This window comes from Cajanus cajan, chromosome 5 (assembly GCF_000230855.2).
Source record: "Cajanus cajan strain Asha chromosome 5, NIPB_CcT2T_4, whole genome shotgun sequence".
In the NCBI taxonomy this organism is placed as follows: domain Eukaryota; kingdom Viridiplantae; phylum Streptophyta; class Magnoliopsida; order Fabales; family Fabaceae; genus Cajanus; species Cajanus cajan.
In genome coordinates, this window is record NC_138521.1 from 58,321,800 (window position 1) to 58,347,388 (window position 25,589).

At 32.2% G+C, this 25,589-nt stretch overlaps 2 protein-coding genes, 1 non-coding gene and 1 pseudogene across 7 annotated transcripts; all 4 read right to left on the reverse strand.

Moving 5' to 3' along the window:
• Positions 1-496: 496 nt before the first annotated feature.
• On the reverse strand, positions 497-4,164 carry LOC109809525 (protein KINESIN LIGHT CHAIN-RELATED 3). 4 transcript variants are annotated; one of them, XM_020372859.3, is made up of 4 exons: positions 3,982-4,164; positions 3,773-3,883; positions 1,488-3,516; positions 497-855 (listed from the first exon to the last, which is right to left on the reverse strand). In XM_020372859.3, the coding sequence occupies exons 2-4, from the start codon at positions 3,843-3,845 to the stop codon at positions 675-677; spliced, it is 2,283 nt and encodes a 760-aa protein (XP_020228448.1). In that variant the 5' UTR covers positions 3,846-3,883; positions 3,982-4,164; the 3' UTR covers positions 497-674. The 4 variants fall into 4 exon arrangements, with proteins under 4 accessions (XP_020228448.1, XP_029129085.1, XP_029129086.1 ...); XM_029273252.2 differs by having other exon boundaries at positions 3,773-3,814; positions 3,982-4,163; XM_029273253.2 differs by lacking the exon at positions 3,773-3,883 and having other exon boundaries at positions 3,982-4,163.
• Positions 4,165-6,342: 2,178 nt separating this feature from the next.
• Positions 6,343-6,422, reverse strand: TRNAL-UAG (transfer RNA leucine (anticodon UAG)). The gene has a single exon. It is a non-coding gene; the product is annotated as a tRNA-Leu (tRNA).
• A 1,370-nt stretch (positions 6,423-7,792) lies between these two features.
• On the reverse strand, positions 7,793-16,281 carry LOC145958391 (serine/threonine/tyrosine-protein kinase HT1-like; annotated as a pseudogene).
• Positions 16,282-21,933: 5,652 nt separating this feature from the next.
• Positions 21,934-25,236, reverse strand: LOC109808122 (serine/threonine/tyrosine-protein kinase HT1). Of its 2 annotated transcripts, XM_020370980.3 has the most exons (4): positions 24,663-25,232; positions 24,069-24,376; positions 22,871-23,326; positions 21,934-22,261 (listed from the first exon to the last, which is right to left on the reverse strand). In XM_020370980.3, the coding sequence occupies exons 2-4, from the start codon at positions 24,267-24,269 to the stop codon at positions 22,013-22,015; spliced, it is 906 nt and encodes a 301-aa protein (XP_020226569.2). In that variant the 5' UTR covers positions 24,270-24,376; positions 24,663-25,232; the 3' UTR covers positions 21,934-22,012. The 2 variants fall into 2 exon arrangements, with proteins under 2 accessions (XP_020226569.2, XP_020226567.2); XM_020370978.3 differs by having other exon boundaries at positions 24,069-25,236.
• Between the last annotated feature and the right edge of the window lie 353 nt (positions 25,237-25,589).

Consider the following 25,589-nt stretch of genomic DNA (forward strand, 5'->3'; position numbering starts at 1 on the left):
CTTGTGTCTCTAATAAGGGGGACAAATCAATATTTCTTATTCACTTTCAGCAAGTGAATTAGTCTGTCTCGCCACATTTTGGGTGAATTGCTGGTGGAATGGGTCAAAGCACACCAAATTAACCCATTTTTTAACTTCCAAAAAAAAAGATTCAGTAATTAGTTTAAGTTATTTCATGTTGTACATAAAGTTATTACATAAAGAAATGTAAAGTTTTTATATATAGTTTCGTTCATGTCCTCCTATATAAAAGGAGAGATCAAATTATTTAGACATAACTTATAACAAATATTATACTTATTCAATAACTTTCAATAAGTGCCTTTATTTATTTATATATGTATATATTTTTATAATTATATTTTTTTTCCTTCCAAGTTCCAACCCTCTGCTATTTGTTACCGCTCAACTTAATGGTAAAATCAAACAAAGAAATTTATGTTGTACACAAAAAATCAAGTGCATATCCAAACACGGTGAATAATTACATTGTATCTACAAATAATAACCTTGGAAAATTATTTAGCATAAATTATTGAACTCTTGAATCATTCCATTTGATTTCACCCACATAAACTACCACTGTGACGACCTGTTCTATATATACTCATTGTTCCATTTCTAGAATTCCTGTAAAGCATGAAGGTTTTCATTCGTCCTAGATAGTGCGAACATTATATATCATCAAAAAGGATCTCAAGTGACTTGGTTTTTCTGTTCCTCCGAACTCTTCCTGTTTCCTTCAACAACATGTCCAACCTTCTCTTCTCATCAGCAACATCAGGATTTGCTGTCCCAAGCTTTTCCTCCCTTATTTCAATAATGTTTTCCAGAATGTCAATTGCCTCATCCACCCTATACAATATCAAAGTGCATGAGCAAATCAAATAACTTTCACACATAACTATTGCTTAAAGTGATCTAATCTAATCTATTCTAATTTAAAACACAAAACTAATGGAGCAATTAATTCCATATTAACTCTCGCTTGTTTGGGTAGAACTAGACCCAAAGAAAATAGAAAGGAGAAGGATAATTAGATAAGACATAAATATAATATTAATTTTTCATCATTTGTTTAAGTGGAAAGATAGGAAAGGCAAAAGTTATAAATGTAGGATGCACAAAAAAAAAATTACCTGTCAAATTGAAATGGGAGAAAATGATTTTTTTCCTTGCTTTAAATTTTAAAGTTTTTTTTTATAAATTTTTTTAATAATATTTAATTAAAAAATTACTTTTTTAATTATGATAAAAATATTCTTTTACACACTTCATTTATTTCTTTCTACTCTCTTCATTCACCCAAACAAGTGCTTCACTTTCTAGTTAATGAATGCAACACTGGTTCATATTGAAATAAGCTTTTTAGAATTAAAAAAAAAAAAATAGAGCAAATTGAAAACCTTGCTTGTTCAAATCGAAATAAGGTTTTCAAATGAAGAGGGTATAACCAAAAAAAGGAAAGAAACATAGTGGGTGGATACCTTCCAATTGCATCATACGTGCCAGCAAGATTGCCATATACTCCGAGTGTTTCAGGATGATAGGGTCCATTCTCTTGTTCCAAAACGACCCTGGCTTCTTCAAATAATTCTGCAGCCTCACTTAAGGCATGAAGCTGCACACAAGCAAGTCCCATTTGATTAAGAACATTACCAAAGAAAGCTGTTTTCTTCTCTCCAGTAGCACGAATCTTTGACACAGCGTTCTTGAAAGCATAGTAAGATTCACTATACTTCTCCAACATGTAGTACATGACCCCCATCTGGGCTTCAATTCCTGCTATTGTGTTTTGCTGACCAGGTGCATCATCATGTATCTCAAGTGCCTTGTGTAGTAACTTAATTGCCTGTTCTAGATCATTCATAGACTCATAGATTGCTGAGATATTCATAAAACCACTAGCAATCTCCTCTGTAGGGACCCCAGGCATGGGATTCTCATAGATTTTAAGTGCATTCTCACAATATAATTTTGATTCCTTTATCTTCCATGTTCTAGAATGCAAGTCAGCCAAACGTACAAAGACTAGTCCCACAGCAGGATGGTTCTCACCTTTGTTGGTCTTGAAAACTTTCAATGCTTTTTGATATGCAAAGATGGCATCATCATATCTAGCCAAGGATGAGTATGTGTCTCCAATGTTGCAGTCAACTGATGCCACTTCCACATCTTGGCCATTTGCTACCATTGCCATGCTGGCCAAAACAAAATGCTCCAAAGCTGCTTCATAGTTTCCATTTGCTTCACATATGAGGCCCATTAGCCTCCTGTCAGCTGCCTCTTCAAGAGATGAGGGTGAACCATTTGCTCTATGAATGTCAAGGGCAATTTGGCACAACCTCTCTGCCTCATCAAATTGCAATGCTTGAAAGTTAGCTTCAGCCACATACCTACAAATTTCACCAACTCTTGGGTCTGTATCTCCCAAAACTTGTTTTTGTACTTCCAACCCTGCAGTGTAGCACTTGATTGACTTCTCAAGCTGGCCTAGCATAGCATAGATGTCTCCTAGTTGCATGTGTCCGGCAAATTTAGCAATGGCATGTTGTTGGCCTTCCTCGATAACAGGAATCTCAATTGAGCGCTCTATAATTGGAATTGCTTCATTGAAATGGCCCAAAGTGCAATATATTGTTGCAGTAACATGCAAACACATGACCAACTCCAAACTTGGTTTCTTCCCATAAGCTGCCCTCTCAAACAATTTCTTTGCCTGAAGAGCTAACTCAAGGGCTTTCTGTGAATTATCTCCTGATGAAATCATGTTCCTTGCTTGGTTTAGTAAGGCTTGTCCCAGCTCAGGATTATTCAATGCTGATTCACTGGAAAACTCAATATTACCTTGCGACAGTGATCTTCTACCATCAGTTTTTTTCACGCGGGCAATTCCTGTATTTTGTTTTCTCAAAATATTGTCATTCTTCCTATCAATAGGAGGTTTTACAGGAGTGGCTTTTCCCTTTGTTCTTGATTTTGGTGGTGTTTCAGGGGCTAACTTTGGTATTTTTGAAACGAAACTACTTGCAGTTGGTGACCGAATCTCATTCACCTTATTCAACTTCTTATCATTGGGTGAACTACCCATTGTGGAAGATGTTTCACCACTAGAATCCCTTTGTGCCTTTTCCTTCGCCCCCTCTTTCACTATCTCAACCTCTCTCATATGTCCTCCAACTACATGGTGCAAGTCCGAATCAGTTCTAAACTCATTACCATCGGATCCAAAACTTTGTCTTGAGGATGATTGAGGAGAATTTTGCATGTCACTTACATTTTCATCAAGCCGATCAATTAAGCAAGTGTCAACCACCCTATCAGCAGGTAAATTTGGATCAACACTTTGGTGTCTTTGTGGACTCAAGGAACTCCTTTGGCATTTGATTGGTGTTGAGGTTTCCTTCAAGGGTGAAGTGTTCCCAATCCCATTAATTTCATTTACATCCTTTTGATCATTAATAACTCCATTTGTAACAATCCCTGGCATATTTGATTCCCTGGGAACCGGAATCACTGGGACAACAAATATGAAACAGAAATCACACAACATAAACAATAGTCAACAACCCTTCATCACGTAACAAGAAAACGAAAATTAATAAGCATCCGTTATAATTAACCATAAGCCATGCAAAGCAATAAGAATGCACGTGAAACCTAGTCAAAGAGAAAGGAAATCCTATTGACAATATTAGAGAGATGTTGATGGAAATAGAATGGTTATTTTTCGATTAGCAACAACGACGCAAGATGAGATCAAAGCACATACATGCATAAAACTGGTGCCATAGTTTTGCCTTTCTCCATTTCCCTGTTAATGAGAACAATGACCGGATTTCCATTCCACAATTCAAATAATTTTTTTCAATACATAACCAAGCTGTACACGTAATAATATTATAAAAACACAAAATCCATAATCAAGGATGTAACGAAAAAGAAAAAGAGAATTGATTCACGCGTGCATGGAAGTTATACCTTATACGAAGCGGAGAAGAAAATGGATTTGAGTTTTGGGGTGACAATTAACTATTAAGGATTAAAGAAACAAAAGAAAGGTTTTGGTTTTGGTTTTGCGAAGTTGGAATGGAATGATAGAACCCAAACCAACCGCGCGGGACCGGTAACTGCCGTTCTTCCTTGTCTTTGTTTTTCTTTCTTTCTTCTTCTTCCTTAAACCACCCTCAGAATGCCACGTGGCATGGGGCATAAGGACGATTCTGCCCCTCAGAAACTGGTGCAATACCAAATTTGGTAACTGGACGGAACAGCGTCTCCCGCGCATTTACCAGAAAAAGAAAACGAGCAATTTAATTAACAAGCTAGATCTGGCATAAATATATATATATATATATATATATATATATATATATATATTTTTTTTTTTTTGTATTTTATAAGATATTTATTATTTGTATAATTAAAATAAAAACTTATGATTGTATTGTAGTAACATATTTTATTGTATTTTTCTTATGATTACAATATCAGTTCACGTGTGAAAATTAAATGCTACAATAGTAGCTAGGGTTGTTGAATTCCTTCATAACCAAAATATAAGAGCATCGTTTACAAAGATAGGTGGTAACTGAGTTTAAAAGTCTACACTATTGCAAGATTAATTGAAGCATTGTCCAGTAATTATGTCAGTATAGAGAACAAGAATCCTCTCATTTTTGGCAATGATCAAGATAAAGCAAATTAGTTCTCATTTGGTGACAATATCTTTGTATATATTTCTAAGAAAAACACACGTCCAAGAAACAGTGTCCCACTTCCAGTGTACATGTTAGTGACAGATGAAGAACATTTAATTATTACTACTATTAATCAGCACAGTCCCACCCAACCCTTTTCTATATATAGTGTCTCCTCTTGTGTTATATCGTTCATGGTTCGTCGGTGCCTTGAAAATGTGATACTTGTTTCATAAAGCTCCAAATTTCTTCATTCATTATTTATTATTTGCTGGATTCATGGGATATTTTCCCTCGACGATTATGATTCGTTGTTAGAAAATCCTCCTCCAAACAAAGAAACGTATAGTCAAATTTGATACTGAATGAATTTTCAAGATATTTTTCTTGCCTTATAATTACTGGGATATGACCTTATGAGCTTCTTGATGGTTGCTATGCAGGTCTTCCTATTTTCTATAAAATGGGATTAGATTGAACGTGAGTGTATAATCGTGGAAGTTATAAAGGGTTTATGATAAAGCATCTCCGAAAACAATTCTATATATAAAAAAATTAATAAAAAAAACACTTCTATATGAAAAAAAAAGGAAAAAAGATTTTTTTTTCACAAGTTAAAACTAGTTACTCATAAGCTAATTTAAAAATAATTTTAAAAATAAGATTTTTGAGAAGTTAATAGAAAAAGAACTTGTTAATTCATACATAAATAAATTTTATTTTATGGATAAATTTATTTTCTTTTTATTTATTTATTTATTTATTTTTTTAATCTTAAAAGCACTACTTTTGAAGAAGTTTACTTGAACATGTTCAAAATAAAAGTACATAGCGTTGTTTTTTAAAAAAATGTTAGAAGTTAGTTTGATCCTTTTTAATTATGGGATTTTAGCAAAATAAACACTTCAAATTTTAATTTATGTAACACTTTTAATCTCTAAATTAAGATAATTATCTTGAATTTTTTATGGGCTATTTTTGAAAAGCTGACTATATCCAATTGGAACATTTTTAAGGTTTTTTTTTAACCTCTTATCCTTTTCAATTTATCTTTTTTTAGTTTTAAATCAAAATTTAATATTTTAGAAAAATCAATAATTAAAAATAACTTTGTATTATAATATACATTATTTATTATAAATTTAAAAACATAATTTTATCTTGTAGTTTTAAAAATATTTATTTATTTCAAATATTAACATTTACTATTTATATACTAGTATTATATAAGGAGTATACCAATGTTTGTATCCTCTTTTTTATCTATACTTTTTTTTACACTATTATACTCTTATAATTTCTTTAAATCAACCATTCTTCAATTACAAATCACTTAATACTATGTAACTTTTATCATATTTATTTTATTTTTAAATAAATATGTTGAAATACAAAATTAGTAATTTTTCTAGTTATAATATTATTTAAGTATTTTTTTTGTTATAAATTATAACTATATAAAATACTAGTTCATTTATATATTTTTTGAAAATATAAGTCTGCGGGTTGGAGATTCTGATGTTTAAATAAGATACTATAGTAAAAAAGATAGGGAAAACCTTTAAATACTTCTCAAGAGTAATTCAAAGCTGTGGGATATAAAGTTAACACAAAATGCAACGAAAACTCAAAAGAGTAAATATGACAGCTGTGGGATTTGAACCCACGCCCTTTCGGACCAGAGCCTAAATCTGGCGCCTTAGACCACTCGGCCAAACTGTCTTGTTGTTTAGATTTCCACAATATTGATATTTATTATGTAAATTTTAACAAAATATCACTGTTTATGTTATTTAATTATTATCAACACATATTTAACTGAAATAGACCCCTGAGGAACTACACCATCAATTTAATATATATAATTAACAGAGTATTTTATTTATACGACAATTACTCTCACTTGTTTTTTAAACAATGTACTCAACTATTTGTTTTCCATGTCACCATTGCCTTTCGGTTTCTGAAAGCAAAAATGCAAAAGTTTACAATATAGATTAAAAAATATCATTGATTAAAGATATATTTATTTAACACTTTTTGAAGTCGTCAAAGCTGGTTTACATATTTAATAGTATTACATAATTGTATAAAATTTAAAAGAAACCTGCAATTTAAAGTCATTACTTATAATTAATATTTAAGGAAATATATAATTAAGTTAATAGATAAAAACCCTTAAAAAAAGGTAATAGATAAAATGATAGAGTAATTTGTATTGATTTATTAATATAAAATAAATTAGTAATTAAATCATATTTATTTATTATTTATTATTAAATAAAATTAATACGTTGAATAAAATAAGTTCTCAAACGTTTTGAGTAAATTTATATTTCATAATATAAAACATATTTTCAAATCCTATTTAAAATATCAAGAACTCTATAATTAATAACAAAAAATTACTATTCAATTTTTTTAATTAAATTATACTTTTAGTCTTTTATTTTATTTTTTAGATTTATTTTGATCTTTTATCATGTTCATTTTTCTTCTTTATTTTTTTATATTTGGATTAATCTAATTTTTTTAAAAATGATCATTTTCAATTATCAATATTATTATTTTTTTACTAATTCAAGACGTAAAACATGTAATATTATATTCACCTATATAAAAAATCATAAAATTCAATTGATATTTGAAAAATATATTCAATAAATAATTAAAAAATAGTATAAAATTATATTTTAAAAAAAATTTATTTTCACCATATATATCACACTTTTGATTTGAACTCTAAATTCATTTAATAATTTTCATAAAAGTGAATTTAATGAGAATAATTTCATGTCTTGAGTTATAAAAAGAGTTAAAAAGACTAAATTGACTTAAATTTAGAAGATAAAAAATTAAAATAAATATTTTAAAAAATAAATGATCAAAATGAATTAAAAAATAAGATAAGTATAATTTAGTTTTTTTGTTATATTTATCTTTATTTTTTATAATTATTTTAAAACCGTCTCAACAATTATATCAGTTTATAAAATTAAAAACAATCATAGAAAAATAAAATTACAAAAAGGAACTGCATTTGAAGGGAAAATTTTCACTTCCCAATTTATTAATTATTATAAAGATAAAGATCACATGTTGCGAATTGCGATGCAAAAAGTAAACAAAAAGAGTGCCTTACGTGGAATAGATGGAAAATAAGTAGAAGAAAATGGAAGTATTGAATGGCAAAGCTAAAGTTCTTTTCTAAAATAATATTATGCAAGATGGGATTATACTTATTAATTAAACATATTTTTGGTTCTCGAGATTGATTTAATACAATTCATATGAGATTATTGCAAAAGAGAATCCTAAGCTTTGCATGAAGCATCTTTATTGACAGTATTACATTTTGGTAAGCATATGAAAATTATATTATTAGAACGTGGTTTGTAAGCAGAGAAAAAATCTGGATCCTGCTCAAGTGCTTCGGTATAGTTCTCGAAAATTGAGACTATCTCATCAAAATGTGGCCGTTTCTGTGGATTGCTTGACCAGCATCTGTTGTTGATGAGATTACTAAATGCCCTTGGACAGTTACATGGTAACGGAGGCCTTGCATTCTGCACAAAATCAAAATCCACCACATTGATCAGTTACTAGAAAAAAACTCAAAAATATGTGCACACAATTATTTAGTATTTTATACAGCCACTTGTTGCAACATGTGCAAAAACTCTGAACGTGTCGTGAAATGTTATATATCTTGGTTCAAATATATGTGTAGTTGAATCTGTAACTTGATTTTGGTACATCGTAATGATATGATGTTGTGTGCATGTGGGAAGAAAGGTAGAGTTGGTAGCAATGATTGATTTTGGTGAATATGGATAGCAAGATACCGAATCTTGAATGTTGTAAAAAGCTGAAGAATCATCTGGATGTCAGGCAAAACTATATGATAAACATATGTTAGGAACAATGGCAATAAAGGAGAGAAGAGAGAAATAAACAATACTAAGAAGTATTTGTTTTGGTGCATTTGTAAACCTTACATAAGCTTCCTTATATAACAAAAGTGAGGCACACCATCTCACAATACTAAGCAATGTGGGACTAACATAGTGAGGAACACCATCTCACAATACTAAGCAATGTGGGACTAAGAAAAAACACACTACAAAACTTAATCAAACTACACAAAAATAACAATTCTCCCACTTGGAGTTTGATTACCACATAGTGTAATTGCCTTCATCATCAGTTATTCTTGAAGGCCAATTGAGGTACTGCAAAGCCTCAATTTTTTTGTTGTGACAACCTTTGTCAACATATCCGCTGGGTTCTTACTTCCTAGTATCTTCCTCAACGTTAGTACTTCATCCTCAAGCAGAGATCTGATAAAGTGATAACGGAGATCAATATGCTTCGTTCTGGAGTGAAATGTTGAATTCTTAGCCAGATGTATTGCACTTTGACTGTCACTATGCAAAACACTCATTTCCTGGATGAATCCCAACTTTGTCAACAATCCTTGAAGCCATATCAATTCTTTGCTAGCTTCTGTTACTGCTACATATTCAGCCTCTGTAGTGGATATAGAGCAACGATCTTTTGTATTTGTGACATCCAACTAACAGCTGTAGTTCCAATCGTAAATATGTAGCCAGTGGTACTTCTTCGGTGATCAATTTCTCCAGCAAAGTCTGCATCCACGTAGCCTTGTACTTTTAGTTCACCTTTACTAAAGCACAAACACTTCTCCTTAGTGGCTCGTAAATATCTCAAAATCCATTTCACAGCTTCCCAATGAGCTTTACCTGGATTTGACATAAACCTGCTTACAACTCCCACTGCATAGCCAATGTCTGGCCTTGTGCATACCATCGCGTACATCAGACTTCCAATGGCTGAAGCATACGGAGTTTTAGCCATTAATTCCTTTTCTTCCTCTGTCTTAGGAGATTGGTCTGTTGATAGGCGAAAATGACTAGCCAAAGGTGTGCTAACTGGTTTAGCATTGCTCATGTTGAATCTTTGTAGGACACGGTTTATGTACTCCGCTTGAGATAACTGCAAAGTTCCCTTTTGCTTATCTCTCGTAATTTGCATTCCGAGGATCTTCTTTGCTGGTCCTAGATCTTTCATGTCAAATTCTTTTGACAACTGCTTCTTCAAATTTCTGATCTCAATCATATTTGAACCTGCTACTAACATATCATCGACATAAAGTAGCAAAATGATATAACTGGAGTTATACCTCTTGAAGAAACAACAATGGTCAGCATTGCACTTCTTAAAACCTTCCTTGTGCATGAAGCTCTCAAACTTCCTATACCACTGTCTTGGAGCTTGTTTCAGACCATACAAGCTCTTCTTCAACCTGCACACCATATTCTCTTTTCCTTTTTCTGAGAATCCTTCTGGTTGGTGCATGTATATCTCCTCATCTAGATCTCCATGAAGAAATGCGGTCTTCACATCCAACTGCTCTAGATAGAGCTCTTCACTAGCAACAATACTCAACACTGTTCTGATTGTATTGAGCTTCACAACTGGAGAAAAAATCTCTGTGTAGTCAACTCCTTCCTTTTGCTGGAATCCTTTGACGACTAATCGAGCTTTGTATCTTTTGGAGCCATCATGCTCCTCTTTTACTCGATACACTCATTTGTTGTGAAGTGCCTTCTTCCCCATAGGTAACTTTGCTAGTTCCCATGTTTGGTTTGAGATCAAAGACTTCATTTCTTCTTTCATTGCAAGCTCCCACTTGCTCGCATCTCTGGTTTGACATGCTTCTGAATAGTCTTCAGGTTCTCCTCCATCTGTTAACAACATGTAGTTCATGTATCTCCTGTTAGGCACAGGAACTCGAGAAGACCTTCTTAATTCAGGTTCTGGAACACATTGTTGCCCTCTGTCTGGTTCAATTGATTCCACTGACTGAGAACTCTCAACTGGAGGACTTTCAAGAGCATCGTCTACCTCTACATAAGTAGGCTCAATCGGTTTTGAGTTGCTGGCACTTGTGTTTTGTTTGTCTTTGTACATAACTCCTTCGTTGAAGATCACGTCTCTACTACGGATCATCTTTTTGTTTTCATCATCCCAAAGACGGTAGCCAAACTCATCTTCACCATAACCGATGAAAGTGCACTTCTTCGATTTGGGATCAAGCTTATTTCTGCCTTGATCACTGATGTGCACATATGCTACACAACCGAAAACTCTAAGATGTGAGAGTTTTACTTCTTTTCCGCTCCATACCTCTTCTGGTATTTTATGCTCCAATGGTACCGATGGACCTCGGTTGATTAAGTAGGCTGCTGTATTTACTGCTTCAGCCCAAAATTTCTTTGGTAGGCTTGATTGCACACGCATGCTTCTGGCTCTTTCAATCAACGTTCGGTTCATACGCTCAGCTACACCATTTTGTTGAGGCGTTCCTGGCACAGTTCTCTCCATTCTGATCCCGTGCTCATAGCAAAACCTTTTGAATCTGGTGTCTTCATATTCACCTCCATTGTCAGTTCTGAGCTTTTTGATCTTCAACCCTGTCTCATTTTCTACCATAGCTTTCCACATCTTGAAAGCTTCAAATACTTCAGACTTGTGTTTCAGGAAGTATACCCATACCTTCCTGGAGTGATCATCAATAAACGTCACAAAGTATTGCTTCCCACTGATGGATGAAACAGTCGTTGGACCCCACACATCTGAGTGAACAAGCTCGAGTCTCTCCTTCTTTGGGGTTCTTCCACCCTTTTGAAAGCTAACTCTCTTCTGCTTTCCAAATATACAGTCTTCACACATTTCAATTTCCACTGACTGAAGACCTGGTAATTTTCCCTTCGAGTGCATGATCTTCATCCCTTTCTCACTCATATGGCCAAGTCTCTGGTGCCATAGATTGGGATTGTCATTTGCAGCAACTGTGATCAGATGACATGCTTCTGTTGTCTTGTAAAGAGTACCACTCTTCTTGCCACGAGCTATTGTCATTGCGCCCTTTGAAATCTTCCATTGTTCTCCTTGGAAGATTGTTGTGTAGCCGTCACTGGCCAACTGACCTACTGAGATTAAGTTTTTCGTTAGGTCGGGAATGTGTCTAACATTCTTCAATTCCCAAACAGATCCATTCAACTTGATCTTCACTACACCTTTTCCCACGATCTCGCAGGATTGTTCATTTCCAAGGTAAACTTTACCGAGATTTCCAGAGACATAATTCTCGAAGAGTTCTTTCTGTGAGGTTGCATGGAAAGATGCTCCAGAGTCTATCACCCAAGACTCTTCCTTGTTTTCCAAAGAACATATCAGCGCATCACCTCCTCCTGAGGTCGTAGCAACGTTTGCTTCATCTTTCACCTCCTGTTTCTTCGAGGCACTCCTACATTGATTTTTGTAGTGACCAGTCTTCCCACAATTCCAACATTCGATAGTTTTTGATTTGTTAGAGCTTTGATGATTTCTGGATTTGGATCTCTCCTTTGATTTGCCACGTCCGGTTCCTCTGGTTGAACTTCTACCTCTTGACTCTGTATGCAATACTGAAGAGGTTGTGGATTCACCCGTCTCTCTTCGGCGGACTTCTTCACTGAGGACCAAGTCACGAACATCATCAAACTTTAACTTGTTACTTCCTGAGGAGCTACTCACAGCTGTGACAGTAGCATTCCAACTTTCTGGTAGGGAAGAAAGAAGTATTAAAGCTCGTACTTCTTCATCGAAATTGATTCCAACTGAACTCAACTGAATTGTAATTGTGTTGAGTTCGTTTATGTGTTGCGCTGTTGATGCACCTTCTGTCATCCGTAGGTTGAACAGTCGCCTTATCAAGTGGACTTTGTTTGCGGCTGACGGCTTTTCGTACATGCTGGAAAGGGCCGCCATAAGACTAGCTGTAGTCTTTTCTTTTGCAATGTTGAATGCAACATTACGGGATAACGTCAAACGGATGGCTCCGAGAGCTTTTCTGTCTAGAAAGCTCCACTCATCTTCCTTCATAGCTTCTGGTTTTTTGCCCGTGAGAGGTTCGTGCAAGCCTTTCTGATACAAATAGTCCTCTATTTGCATCTTCCAAAAGCCGAAGTCTGCACCATCGAACCTTTCAATCTTCATCTTGCCTTCGTCCATTGCCATCACTCCTACTGCTTTTGAAGAAAAGCTCCCCCACTAGTTCTCTGAACTGAGATCCCAAGAACAAGAGAAAAAAAAATCTTTTCTGATGTGGAAGATCAGACACAACTGCAACCACAGAGCATACTAAGAAAAATTTTACTCTAACCAAATCTTTTCTGATGTGGAAGATCAGACGCTGCTGCAACCACAGAGCATACTAAGAAATGGGCTCTTGATACCAATTGTTAGGAACAATGGCAATAAAGGAGAGAAGAGAGAAATAAACAATACTAAGAAGTATTTGTTTTGGTGCATTTGTAAACCTTACATAAGCTTCCTTATATAACAAAAGTGAGGCACACCATCTCACAATACTAAGCAATGTGGGACTAACATAGTGAGGAACACCATCTCACAATACTAAGCAATGTGGGACTAAAAAAAAACACACTACAAAACTTAATCAAACTACACAAAAATAACAACATAGCCACATGGTGCTATGTAAAGTTCATATCATCATAGCCAATGAATGATAGTTGCACTTGTCCATCATATCCAGAAGGATAAGGGACATCATGAAAATTCCCTACTCAAATTACTGTAGGTAAAAGAACAACTGAACATCGACACATGTAATTAATACTTTAATTATTTTCACTGCTTCTTATCCAATCCTTAAAATTTGAAAGAACAAAAAGAAGATCATGGTACAGTACATTAGAATATGTTTCAAAGGATTAATGCAATAATACCTTGTGAGTCACAGCATATGCAGCCAGGAGCCGGCTCTGCTGTCATGTAGTCAAATGGTGTCAATCCTGTTAGGAGTTCCCGCAATGGCAGATTTTCTGATTTGGGGTCCCTGTGAAGTATAATACCCTGAGAATGAAGATATTGCATGCCACGTGCAACGTCTAGGGCCAATTTCAGAACAAGTTTTGTAAGGAACTGAATGTGGTCCTTGAAGATTTAGGTATTTTCTCAAGGAACCCTCAGCCAAATAATCTGTGCAGGAGATGATAGGGTTATTTTATGGTATTTGTCTTAGAGGATATTTTATGAATTATTTTTATAAGGTTATTACACAAACATACTCCACAATGATGAGATATTGTCCACTTTGGGTCTTAGCCCTCACGGTCTCTCAATCATTGAAGTATATTATATAAGTTGTTATTTGTTATGTTATTTTATCTTTCATGCAGCGGAATCTGTCTTTATATAGAACATTATATTTTATGGGTTATAGGGTTATTGGTTGTCACCGAATCCAACCTGCGGCTCTGATACCAGAGTATTAGTCTGAGAGGATATTTTATGAGTTATTTTTATAAGGTTATTACACAAACATACTCCATAATGATGAGATATTGTCCGCTTTGGACCCTAATCCTCACGATTTTACTTTTGGTCATTACCTAAAAAGCCTTTACATCATTGAAGTATGTTTGTATTATATAAATTATTATTTGTTATGTTATTTTATCGATGTGGGATTTGTTTGAATCCCAACAGAAGACTGGGAGGTTTCTTGCAACCTGCAACAAACCACCGCCAATAAATAGTGTCAATGTCTGTGGGAAAATATTCAATTTCTATATTATTCTGCAAGTTGCAAACTATACACATAAAGTCTTGTCTTCTTTATAAGTGTTAGCACTCATGTAATAGGCTATTAAGCCACTATGCAACATTATCTGCTTCAAAGAAAATGATTTCACCGACTAAAAAACACCTCTTGCTTAGAACATGTTGTAAACTATTATCTTTTCCCCATGATTCCTTTTTGCCAATAATTTATTCGTTTTCATATTTCAACTTGAGCCTTCAGATGAAGACACCTCTTTGTATTCAAATTACTTGTCCCCATTTTTTTTTTTTTTTTTTTTCCATCTGATGCAAAACTAACAGTACAACAAAAATAAAGAAACACAAACAATGTTAATGGCGTGTCATTTTTTGATTAGTGAGAAAGAGAAGAAGTTCCATCATATCATAGAAGTCGTTAGGTGTACAGTTTGTAGACACAATTTTATATTTTCATAATTATATCTCTCAACACTTCCCTCTTTAAACCATACACAAGTTAAAAGGGTAAGTGTGGAAGGGAAATGCTCTTCCCTTAATCAATGAGAGCAATAACTTGTTAAAAGGAATACATGATAAAAGGTCATTAAGATAGTATGTTCCATCCAGGAAAATAAAGATTGTTGAGAATCCGAACTTATATAGTATAATGATATTTGGATGGTGCAGTCGAAAGAGGAAAGCAACCTCAAGTGAATTGCTTCTCTAGCAAAACAGCCAATTCCTCATCCTCCTCCGATTGACTTACCAGCTTAATTGCAACATCCATGTGCTTGTATATGCCTCTGTAAATCCTACTATGCCTGCCAGAAGCAAATGCATGTGGATCCGATGAACAACAGAGACATATCAGCACTCCATTCTTCTTCTCCTCCTCCCTTTATGGCTGCCCCAGATGAGACTAAATACTTAACCATGACACTGCTCGCTTGTATTCCCCAAGTGAAAGCCTTCTCCCAGATCGCACGTTGTTAGAATTTTCTTTAAACCAGTATAAGTTCTTCATTATGAACCCAATGCGGATTCCAAAAATTAGACTAAAGTTTTTATTTGTAACAGGTTAAAATATATTTTTATTCTATATAATTTTATTTATTTTATATTTTAGTCTCTCTAATTTAAATTATATATTTTATATTTTAGTCTCTCTAATTTAAAATAAAGATTCTTAATATTTTTATTTATATATTTTTTTTAATTTTTTAATCTGTTTTATTAATTTCTTCATAATCATGTGAGTGATATAAGTTTATTAAGTTCATGTGGGAGTGATATGTTTATTTTTTGGATAACATTGTGTCATATAATGATTTTGGAAGGAAAAAAATGAAGAATCTGAATGGTTTTGTGCTTAGTTAATATTTATTATGATAGAATGGGATCTAAATGAGTAATTAAATTATTTATAATTATGTAATAAAGAGTTTAAATGATTTTGTAGACAATCAATATTTATTATGCTTGACAAATTGATGATAACTACTATTTTAGGTGGTTTTCATTCTATAGATTATGAGCCAACAACTCCAACTTAAGTGTGTTTTAATAGGTTATGATTTCCATATACTCCTTAACCATTACAAAAAGGCTTGCATAACAAAAAACAAAAGTTATAATGATTAAGTGATTAACATATATATGAATCGAAAAAATCATATCAGAAGTCACCAATAATAAATAAAATAAAGAAAAAGAAGGATAAAAAATGTTATTATACTTAAAAGAAAAGAAAAAAATGATAAGGAAATACATACAGACATATATCTCTCAAAATTGTAAGCCATAAGAGAGTAGCCAAAATAATGTAAGGAGATTCATGTATAATATTTCTAACCTATAGCTCAAGCCTCAATTCGATTATTTAAAGAGAAAATTACAATGGCTACTCATTCTAAATTTTGACTCATGTACACCTTACCCTTAAATAAACTTCTATTAACTGTGAGTAACTCCTTTAACTTCCTTTCATTCAATGTTCAAAGAAATCTCAATTAATGGTCCTTTATCCGAGTCTTCGTTCTTCGATCTTTACTCTTAAAGTTACACATAACAACGGTATAGTAAATCATGATTTTGTAGATAGATAATATTTATTATAATTAAATGTGATATAGATAAACACTCAAAAAGATTTATTTAAACTATATAAACTATAAAACAAGTGGAAATATAAGAATTAAAAAAAAATATTTGAACATTTTTAATAAAAGTGTTGAATACCCGGTTAGGACAAACTTGATTTTCATAGCTTAAAATAGTTGCCTAAGCTACCTACATTTTGAATCATTATCACTACTTGGGCAGTTGGAAAAAAGATTAGAGAACAAATAGAAATAAACCAACCCCAAACCACCTCACCTATGTCCTAGCGTGCACAAAGTTATATTATATTCACACTTGTTCCCTAATAAAGCAGGGAACCAATAAAATCACAACAGATCAAACAAAATAAAGGTGGAGCAGAGGCAAAGACAGTAGAAGAGAGACGATTTAAAAATTCTAGAATAAAGTCTTTATGAATTTTAAATAAATGATTATCAGTTTATTAATGAAACATTTCGTACCTATAAATACTTGTACTTTAAAAATAATAAAAATATTTTTAGTTATATATAATATAATTTAGTTTACTTTATTTTTACAATAAATATATGTATCATAATTATTTATTTTTAGTACAAATATATGTTATAAAATTATTATTAATATAAATACGTTTTAAAATTTTAATTTTAATTTATTTTTTACAATTTTATTTAAAATTTTACACTCTAACAAATATTCACACATGTCTGTGAATATTTAGAAATATATAAAAAAAAATAAAAATATTTATTAAATAAATATTCATATTAAACAAGACGGGTGAAGAGAGTAATATCCAACCAGTCCATTGTCATCCCAAAAAAGGAGTTAAGTTATTAGTGAAAATGAGAGTTTTTCTGTTTCTCTTCAAAGTTCAAAGTCTTTCCAAATACACTGATTGACATTATAGCATCTACGTTCCTAACACGCGGAGATATAGTTGTGAGGAGACCAATAGGGTCAGCATGAGCATGACCCCTGCCTCACCCCTCTCCATTTCTTTTTCATTTTCTTTCCATTTTCAACCTATGTTTTCCACAGCATTATCACCACTGCCATTCCTTTGCTAACCATCAATTTATTTGTCAAACTCATTTATTGTTTTGTTTGCTTTCTATCTCCCAAAATGTGTTATGTGGCAGGGGCTTGCATTTGCAACATTACTCATTCACAAGTATTTTTATATATTTATATTGTTACTGTAACTGGTTTATTTTTGTCCATTGCTTTAAAGTATGTCAATCCTCTTGACTCCTAACTACTCTTTTGTTTTGATTTATTTTGGCAGTGAAAAATTTAGGTGACTTTAGTCGGTAGAGACTGTCAGTTTAATAAACCTTTAGTTACTTTTGTTGTATATGTTATCTATTTTCATGATTAATTATTAATCACGAGCCATCTCTAATTTTCAAATTTGTATTATTACAAGTATATTAAAGTCTTAAACGTGTTTTAGTGTTATCTTCAAAGACTTATTTGTATGATGAAGTGCAAATATTTGAGATATATGATAACTCTTTTCGATAGTAACTTGGGTAACAAAATCAATAAATTTTTTTTAATGAGAATAACGTAAAATAACTCACAAAAACATATGAAACTAGAAAAGAAATAAAAGATGAGACAAAACTCTCTTAAAATTTTCTAAATTATTGTTATATTTATCATAAAAGAAAAAGATGTTTCTAAAATCACTTTTAATGTCGATATAATAATGTATAAATGACTCTTAAAAATTCAAATTAAAATATAAAACGAGACTTCATTTAAAAGAATAAGTTAACAAAACTAAATTTAAATAAAATCAAATTTGTTAAGTTACTATAATAATTTTAAGAACTTTCTAAAACAAAATAAATAAATATAATTACTTGTAAAATATTTACTCAAAATATACAACAATCCTTCAATATTTCAAAATGTTAAAGTAAAAGTTTTTAGTGAAATAAAGAATTTCCTAAATTCTTATAATCCTCTTAGGTGTAATGCATTGGACATAATATAAAAAATAATATGAATCAAACTTAAATCAATAAGACATAACACATAATATAATTGATATAACAAAATATATGAACCAAATACATTTGACATATGTTAGAGAGGTCTACCAATCAACATTTACTATATAATTAAAACATTTAATTAACATACATAATTAATATTAGTTATCTGTCATGTAATGTGACTTAGATCAAATCTTTGTCTAATAACTAGATGTGTAATCCTTCAATATCTATCGTGTAATGTCATTTAATTTAGACATCATTGACACGAAGAACTAGATGTGTAATTGTTGCATGAAAGCATTGAAGATGGACTATATGAAACCAAAGCGAGATTTTTCTTGGCCCTCGATTTTGCTTCTTTTCAATTTATTTATTTTTCCAATTTCCATGCAAAGTTGATAATCAACGTAATGAGTCTACCCTGCTATCTTTCTTTGATGTTGTTGTTGTTTGTTTGTTTGTTTTTTTTTTTTTTCCTTTTCTCAAACTCCTTGCTTTTGCACCATCTTCTATTGTGCCTTCTCCACCCAATATTTGGAAAATGGACAGAACCTTTTGTACATTGCGCGCTTCTCACACCTGTAAGATTACAAGTCCAGAAATAATTGGCCAACCATGAATGCCAACAGCATGCGAAAGGAGCATCCACACCCTCCTATTTTCATCTAAATCTATCACAACTCCCATTGTTAAGCAAAATCTAGTAGTTTAATGAGTGTATTATTGTATTTTTCAATAAAAAAAATTTCATACGTTTTTAATTCTTTAACCAATGTTTATATATATATTTTTTTTTCTAACAATATAAGGTACACTCATTAGTGAGAAAATTAAATTATCTCTTGAATCATGGATGATGTTATTAAATATAATCATCATTTTTTAAAGTTGTAAGCTATTTAATTCAATGAGTATTTTAAAAAATAAATTTACAATAATATTAATCAACTTAACCATTTTTATCGTTATTAATAAATAATAATAATTTTTTATGTAAAAATATCAAAGTCAGTAATTTTATCGTATATATTATATGTGATTTGTACCAAAGAAGCTAATGCGTACTCGGATTTGTCAACTTCAAACAAGTCAGTTATAATTATTGATGCAATGACCAAAATAATAGCGTAGGCTCAATTATCTCAACCTCCACTAAGTTTGTTATCTTCGTCTATAATTGCAATAGTTGTGAAGCTCGAAAAAAAGACAGACGAGGTATGTATATATAAATATAAATATAGATATGGACTAACTTGATTATCGAGTTTTTTTTTTTTTTTTTTTTTTGTAGATATTCACCCATTTCAACCAAAAATAAAAAAAAAAATCTCAAGAGAGATTGGAAGAAGAACAAAAATCTAAAAGAAATTGTCCGTGTAGGAAAATTTAAAAGATTCGATACTCGAACTTTTATCTTGTAAGAACATGATTGAATGAGAATATAAAAAAAACATATACTATCAATGTATTTATGTTTTAATTTGAGTCATTTTCTTATCCATAACTTCTGTATATGAGCGTAAGTATGGTATGAATACGCAAAAATAAGCTACATGAGATGTCAAATCATTTTTCAATACAGCGATGTATAAATAGATAAAAGGAGAAAGAAGTTGTGGTTAAAAATGAATCATGAAAGTATATACTTTTAATTCACTTTTCTTTTTATATTGCATATAATATTTCAATTAAAAAACTAATTTTAACTTTAAATATATAAATATTTTCACATATTCTCTAAACATTTTTTAAAAATGTATAAAAAGATAGGTTTAGTATGTTGAATATTAAAAATTTATTTCAAGCAATAAGGATTTTTTTTTATATATATAGATAAGATAGTATTATATGACAAGTTATTTCATTTTATTTGATTTATCCTGTTTTGTGGTGATTGTGGAGGAGTGGATTTTTGGCAGCGTTGGCTGAGAGTCCCAATCGAAAGGAGAGAAAAGCTCTGAACCAGAAACCCTGTCTGAGTTGTCTTGGCTTTGACCATCACAGAGTGTGCCCTTGACAGTTGACAGGGTACTTCCAACCCAACCTTGCTTCACGATCTGGTAAGCCCTTTATTTTATGTTTTTCTTACAGGGAAGCATAACAATTTTTTATTTGGTATATTTTTATTTCAATCATTATTTTATGTCTAAAATATAACTCATATTTTAATATTTTATTCAAATCTATAAGTGTCAAATTACTCCAACTACCAATTCTTAATAAAAGATTCTTTATTTTACCTTTGCTCGACCTAAAACATTAATAATTCGTTGCCACCAGGTAGGGGTATTGTCGTTGCTTCTTTTACGTCCTCTCAGCAAATATTGGCTTTCAATGATTCCATGAATAACATTATAGTTTGGGAAGGCAAAAATATATGTACCACACATGTTTATGGATAAAATTTATAACAAATAATAAAATTTAAGTAATAGGTATGAATATTTTATTTATTTATTTATTTATAAATAAGGTGAAAACGGATATGATAGTGTGTATATTCGCATGTACCTATTAAATAATATTATTTAAATATTTGTATTTTTATCTTATATTTTATATATTATTTTAATATTTTAAAAAAGTATCATTAATTATAAATTTAAAAATTAATATTATTTATTTATTTTTTATATGTCAATATATTTAATATTTAATATAAACTTAAAATTATTTATAATACTTATTTTTTTAATTGTTAAAAAAATTATAAATATTTATAAATATTCACGAATAACCATAAATATATATAAAATTTATGAATATCTACTTAACGAATATCAATACAAATATAGAACAAATATATAATAGATTTTTATCTAATAGAACAGTATGAGTAGCTGTCCCCATGGGACTCGTTATCATCTCTAATTATATTTTGTTATTTAAATTGCTCCATTTGTTACTTTGATTTGATATTTACCTAATTTTAATTTATTTCTTTAAAATTTTTATTAATTAGTTAGAAGATGTTGTCTCATCATTTTCTTCTTCAAGGATTTGAGACAAATTTTTTAAGAAATAGAATTATGCTAAGAGACAAACATGTTAATTGAGCTCGGGTTAATTTGTCTATTTTTGTGCAAGTTTGTCTATTTTTTAAATTAAACAAATTACTCTCAATTTATTTATATTTAAAACCTTGAGTTTTTATTTATATTTTATCATACACTTTAAAGGATGTATGATGAATTTGAGATGATATTATGTTAAATAATAAGACGCAGAAATTTAGCATTCTTTATAATTGTATTGTGATGATAGGATTTGAAAAAACAAATTATTTTTGGTGAAGCATGACATTTTAATCGACGAGTTTCAAACAATATAATATTTAAAGTAACTTAATGAATGTTAATAATGTGCATAAAATGGTGGGTATCTAAATATCACATCTTGCGATGCAAAAAGTAAATAAGTTGACGGAATTGGAAGTACGGAACGGCAAAGCTTTACTTTCTTAAACAATATTATGGAAGATGTGATTATACTTATTAATTAAACATATATTAGTTCTTGGGATTGATTTAATACAATTAATGTGACATTATCGGAAAGAGAATCCTAAGCTTTGCAAGAAGCAGATTTATTGGCAGTATTACATTTTGGTAAGCATCTAAGAATTATATTATTAGGACGTGGTTTGTAAGTAGAGAAAAATTCTGGATCCTGCTCAAGTGCTTCAGTATAGCTCTCCAAAATTGAGACTATCTCATCAAAATGTGGTCGTTTATCTGGATTGCTTGACCAGCATCTGTTGATTAGATGACTAAATGCCCTTGGACAGTTACATGGCAACGGAGGCCGTGCGTTCTGCAAATGTGTATACATTCATCAGTTACTAGAAAATATCCACAGAAATGTGTGTACATTTATTTAGTATTTTATACAGAATCATATCCCTAGGATATTGCAATATGTGCAAAAACAGTGAACGCAAAATGTTATGTTGGTCCAAATATATATGTAATCGGATCTGTAACTGGGATTTTGGTACATCGTTATGATGTACTATGCATATGGGAGGAAAGGTAGAGGTGGAAGCAATGATTGATTTTGGTGAATATGATACCATATCTTGAATGTTGTAAAAAGCTAAAAAAATCATCTGGATGTCAGGCAAAACTATATGATAAACATAGCCACATGATGCTATGTAAAGTTCATATCATCATAGCCAATGAATGATAATTGCACTTGCCCATCATATCCAGAAGGATAAGGGACATGATGAAAAGTCCCTACTCAAATTACTGTGGGTAAAAGAACAACTGAGCATCGACACATGTAATTAATACTTTAATTATTTTTGTTGCTTCTTATCCAATCCAAATCTTTAAAAATTGAAAAGAAAATAAAAATAAGATGATGATAATACGATACATTACAAGAACATGTTCCAAAGGATTAACGCAATAATACCTTGTGAGTCACAGCATATGCTGCCTGCTCTGCTGTCATGTTATCAAATGGCGTCAATCCTGTTAGGAGTTCCCATAGAACTATGGCGAAACTATAAACATCTACTTTCTTGGTGTGACGCTTTTCTCTTATCATTTCAGGTGCCATCCAACGGTATGTTCCTGTGAATCCTTTTGCACTGCCTGTCTGAGATTCCAAGCATGAGATTCCAAAATCTGCTACTTTTACGCACAAATCTTCCCCCAACAGCAGATTTTCTGATTTGAGATCCCTATGAAGTATACCCTGAGAATGAAGATACTGCATGCCACGTGCAATGTCTAATGCCAATTTCAGAACAAGTTTGTGAGGAACTGAATGTGGTCCTTGCTGATGCAAATATTTTCTCAAGGAACCCCCAGCCAGATATTCAGTGATTATACAAAAAACAGGAGGTTTTTTGCAAGCTGCAACAAACTGCACCACCAATAAATATAGTCTCAATATCTGTGGGAAATATTCAAATTCTTTATTATTCATCCGTTGCAAGCTAATGAAACTACACACATAAAGCCTTGTCTTCTCTATAAAACAGCAACTCCAATCTCAGCCCCAAGTGCTAGCACTCATGAAAAGGCCATTAGGCCACTATGCAACATTATCTACTTCAAAGAGAATGATTTCACCGACAAAAATACATTTGGCTCAGAACATGTAAACTCATCTTTTCCCCATGATTCCTTTTCTAGCTAATAATATTCTCCTATTCAATTCCATATTACAACTTAAGCCTTCAGATGAAGATACCCCTTTGTATTCAAATCACCTGTTCCCATTTTTCTTTCCCTCCAATTAAAAACCAACAGAAAAAAAAAAAAAAAAAAAAGAAACACAAACAACCTGAGAGATAGTTAATGACGTGTCATTTTTCGATTAGTGAGAAAGAGAAGGAGTACCACTGATCCACCATATCAAAGAATTCGTTAGGTGTAGAGTTCGTAGACACAGTTTTATATTTCCAAAATTATACCTCTCAAACTCAACACTTACCTCTTTGAACCGTAAACAAGTTAAAAGGGTGGGTGTGGAAGGGAAATGTTGTTCTCTTAATCAATGAGAAAAAAACAATTTAAAGGGAATAATTGATGAAAGGACATTAAGACTCAAAGATAGTATGTTCCTTCCAGAAAAAAGAGATGGTTGAAGAATCAGAACTTACAGTTATGATATTTGGATGGCGCAATCGAAAGAGCAAAGCAACCTCAGAAGTGAATTGCTTCTCTAGCAAAACAGCCAATTCTTCACCCTCCTCCGGTTGACTTACCAGCTTAATTGCAACATCCATGTGCTTGTATATGCCTCTGTAAATCCTACTGTGCCTGCCAGAAGCAAATTTGGATCCAATGAACAACAGAGACATATCAGCACTCCATTCTTCTTCTCCTTCCTTTATGGCTGCCCCAGATGAGACCAGATACTTAGACCATGACACTGCTCGCTTGTATTCCCCAAGTGAAAGCCTTCTCCCTGATCTAACGTTGTTAGAAATTTCTTTAAACCAATATAAGTTCTTCATGCTTCTCGCTTAGTCCTTATGGAACCCAATGCGGATTCCAAATATTAGACCGAAGTTTTTATTTTTAATAAAAGTGAAGAATACCCAGTTTGGACAAACTTGTTTATCATCGCTTAAATTAGTCCCCTAAGCTACCCACATTTTGAATCATCATCACCATTTGTGCAGTTGGAAAGAAAGAGATTTGAGAACAAATAAAAATAAACCAACTCCAAACCACATCATGTATGTACTTACTTGTGTACACGAGAGTTATGTTATAGCCACACTTGTTAGCAAGGGACCAATGAAATCACAATAGATCAAACAAAATAAAGGAAACAGGTAAAGTTGAGCCTTGAGGGGTTTTAGTGAAAGAAAAAAGGTTAAGAGAAAGAGAGGGAGGATTGAGGGGAGCGAGAGTTTAAAGGAGTTAAGTTATGAGTGAAATGCAAAGAGAGAGTTGGTTGTTCCCTTCCTCTTGCAAAGCCTTTCCAAATACAGTGACTGACATTAGCATCTACGTTCCTAACGTGGGAAGATATAGTTGTGAGGAGACCAACAGGGTCAGCATGAGCATGACCCCTACCTCACCCCTCTCCATTTCTTTTTCATTTCCTTTCCATTTTCAACCAATGTTTCCCACCGCATTATCACCCCTGCCATTCCTTGGCTAATCTTCAATTTATTTGTCAAACTCATTTATTGTTTTGTTTGTTTTCTACCTCCCAGCATGTGCTATGTGGCAGGGGCTTGCATTTGCAACATTACTCATTCATTCCTAAGTACTTATATTTTTATAATTTTACTGTCATGGATTTCTTTTTGTTTAGATTTTTGGCAGCTAGCGTTGGATCAAAGTCCCAATCGAGAGGAGAGAAAAGCTCTGAACCAGAAACCTTGTCTGAGTTGTCTTCACTTTGACCATCATAGAGTGTGCCTTTATTTCGATCTGGCAAACCCTTTATTTCGATCTTGCCCGACACAAAACATTAATAATTCGTGGCCACCAGGTAGGGGTATTTTCGTCACTTCCTCTTTCGTCCTCTGTGTCGGACAAGCCGTATATAGTTTTGGTCCTCTTCCGTATACGGTCTTCCTTTTATTTTACTCTCTTCCATGCAAATGCAATCCCTACTAGTATTCATTTGTTTTCAGTTCGTGAATGCACTCTCCAATTTATTT

Bases quoted from the DNA above. Each gene is read 5' to 3' on its own strand.
- LOC109809525 (XM_020372859.3), bottom strand. From the start codon at position 3,845: ATGGAAATCCGGTCATTGTTCTCATTAACAGGGAAATGGAGAAAGGCA. The intron at 3,517-3,772 runs GTATGTGCTTTG...TTGTTGTCCCAG, and splicing joins ATGGCACCAGTTTTATGCAT to TGATTCCGGTTCCCAGGGAA. The intron at 856-1,487 runs GTATCCACCCAC...GATATTGTATAG, and splicing joins ACGTATGATGCAATTGGAAG to GGTGGATGAGGCAATTGACA.
- LOC109808122 (XM_020370978.3), bottom strand. From the start codon at position 24,425: ATGAAGAACTTATATTGGTTTAAAGAAATTTCTAACAACGTTAGATCA. The intron at 23,327-24,068 runs GTAAGTTCTGAT...TTGGTGGTGCAG, and splicing joins GCCATCCAAATATCATAACT to TTTGTTGCAGCTTGCAAAAA. The intron at 22,262-22,870 runs GTATTATTGCGT...ACACATTTGCAG, and splicing joins CATATGCTGTGACTCACAAG to AACGCACGGCCTCCGTTGCC.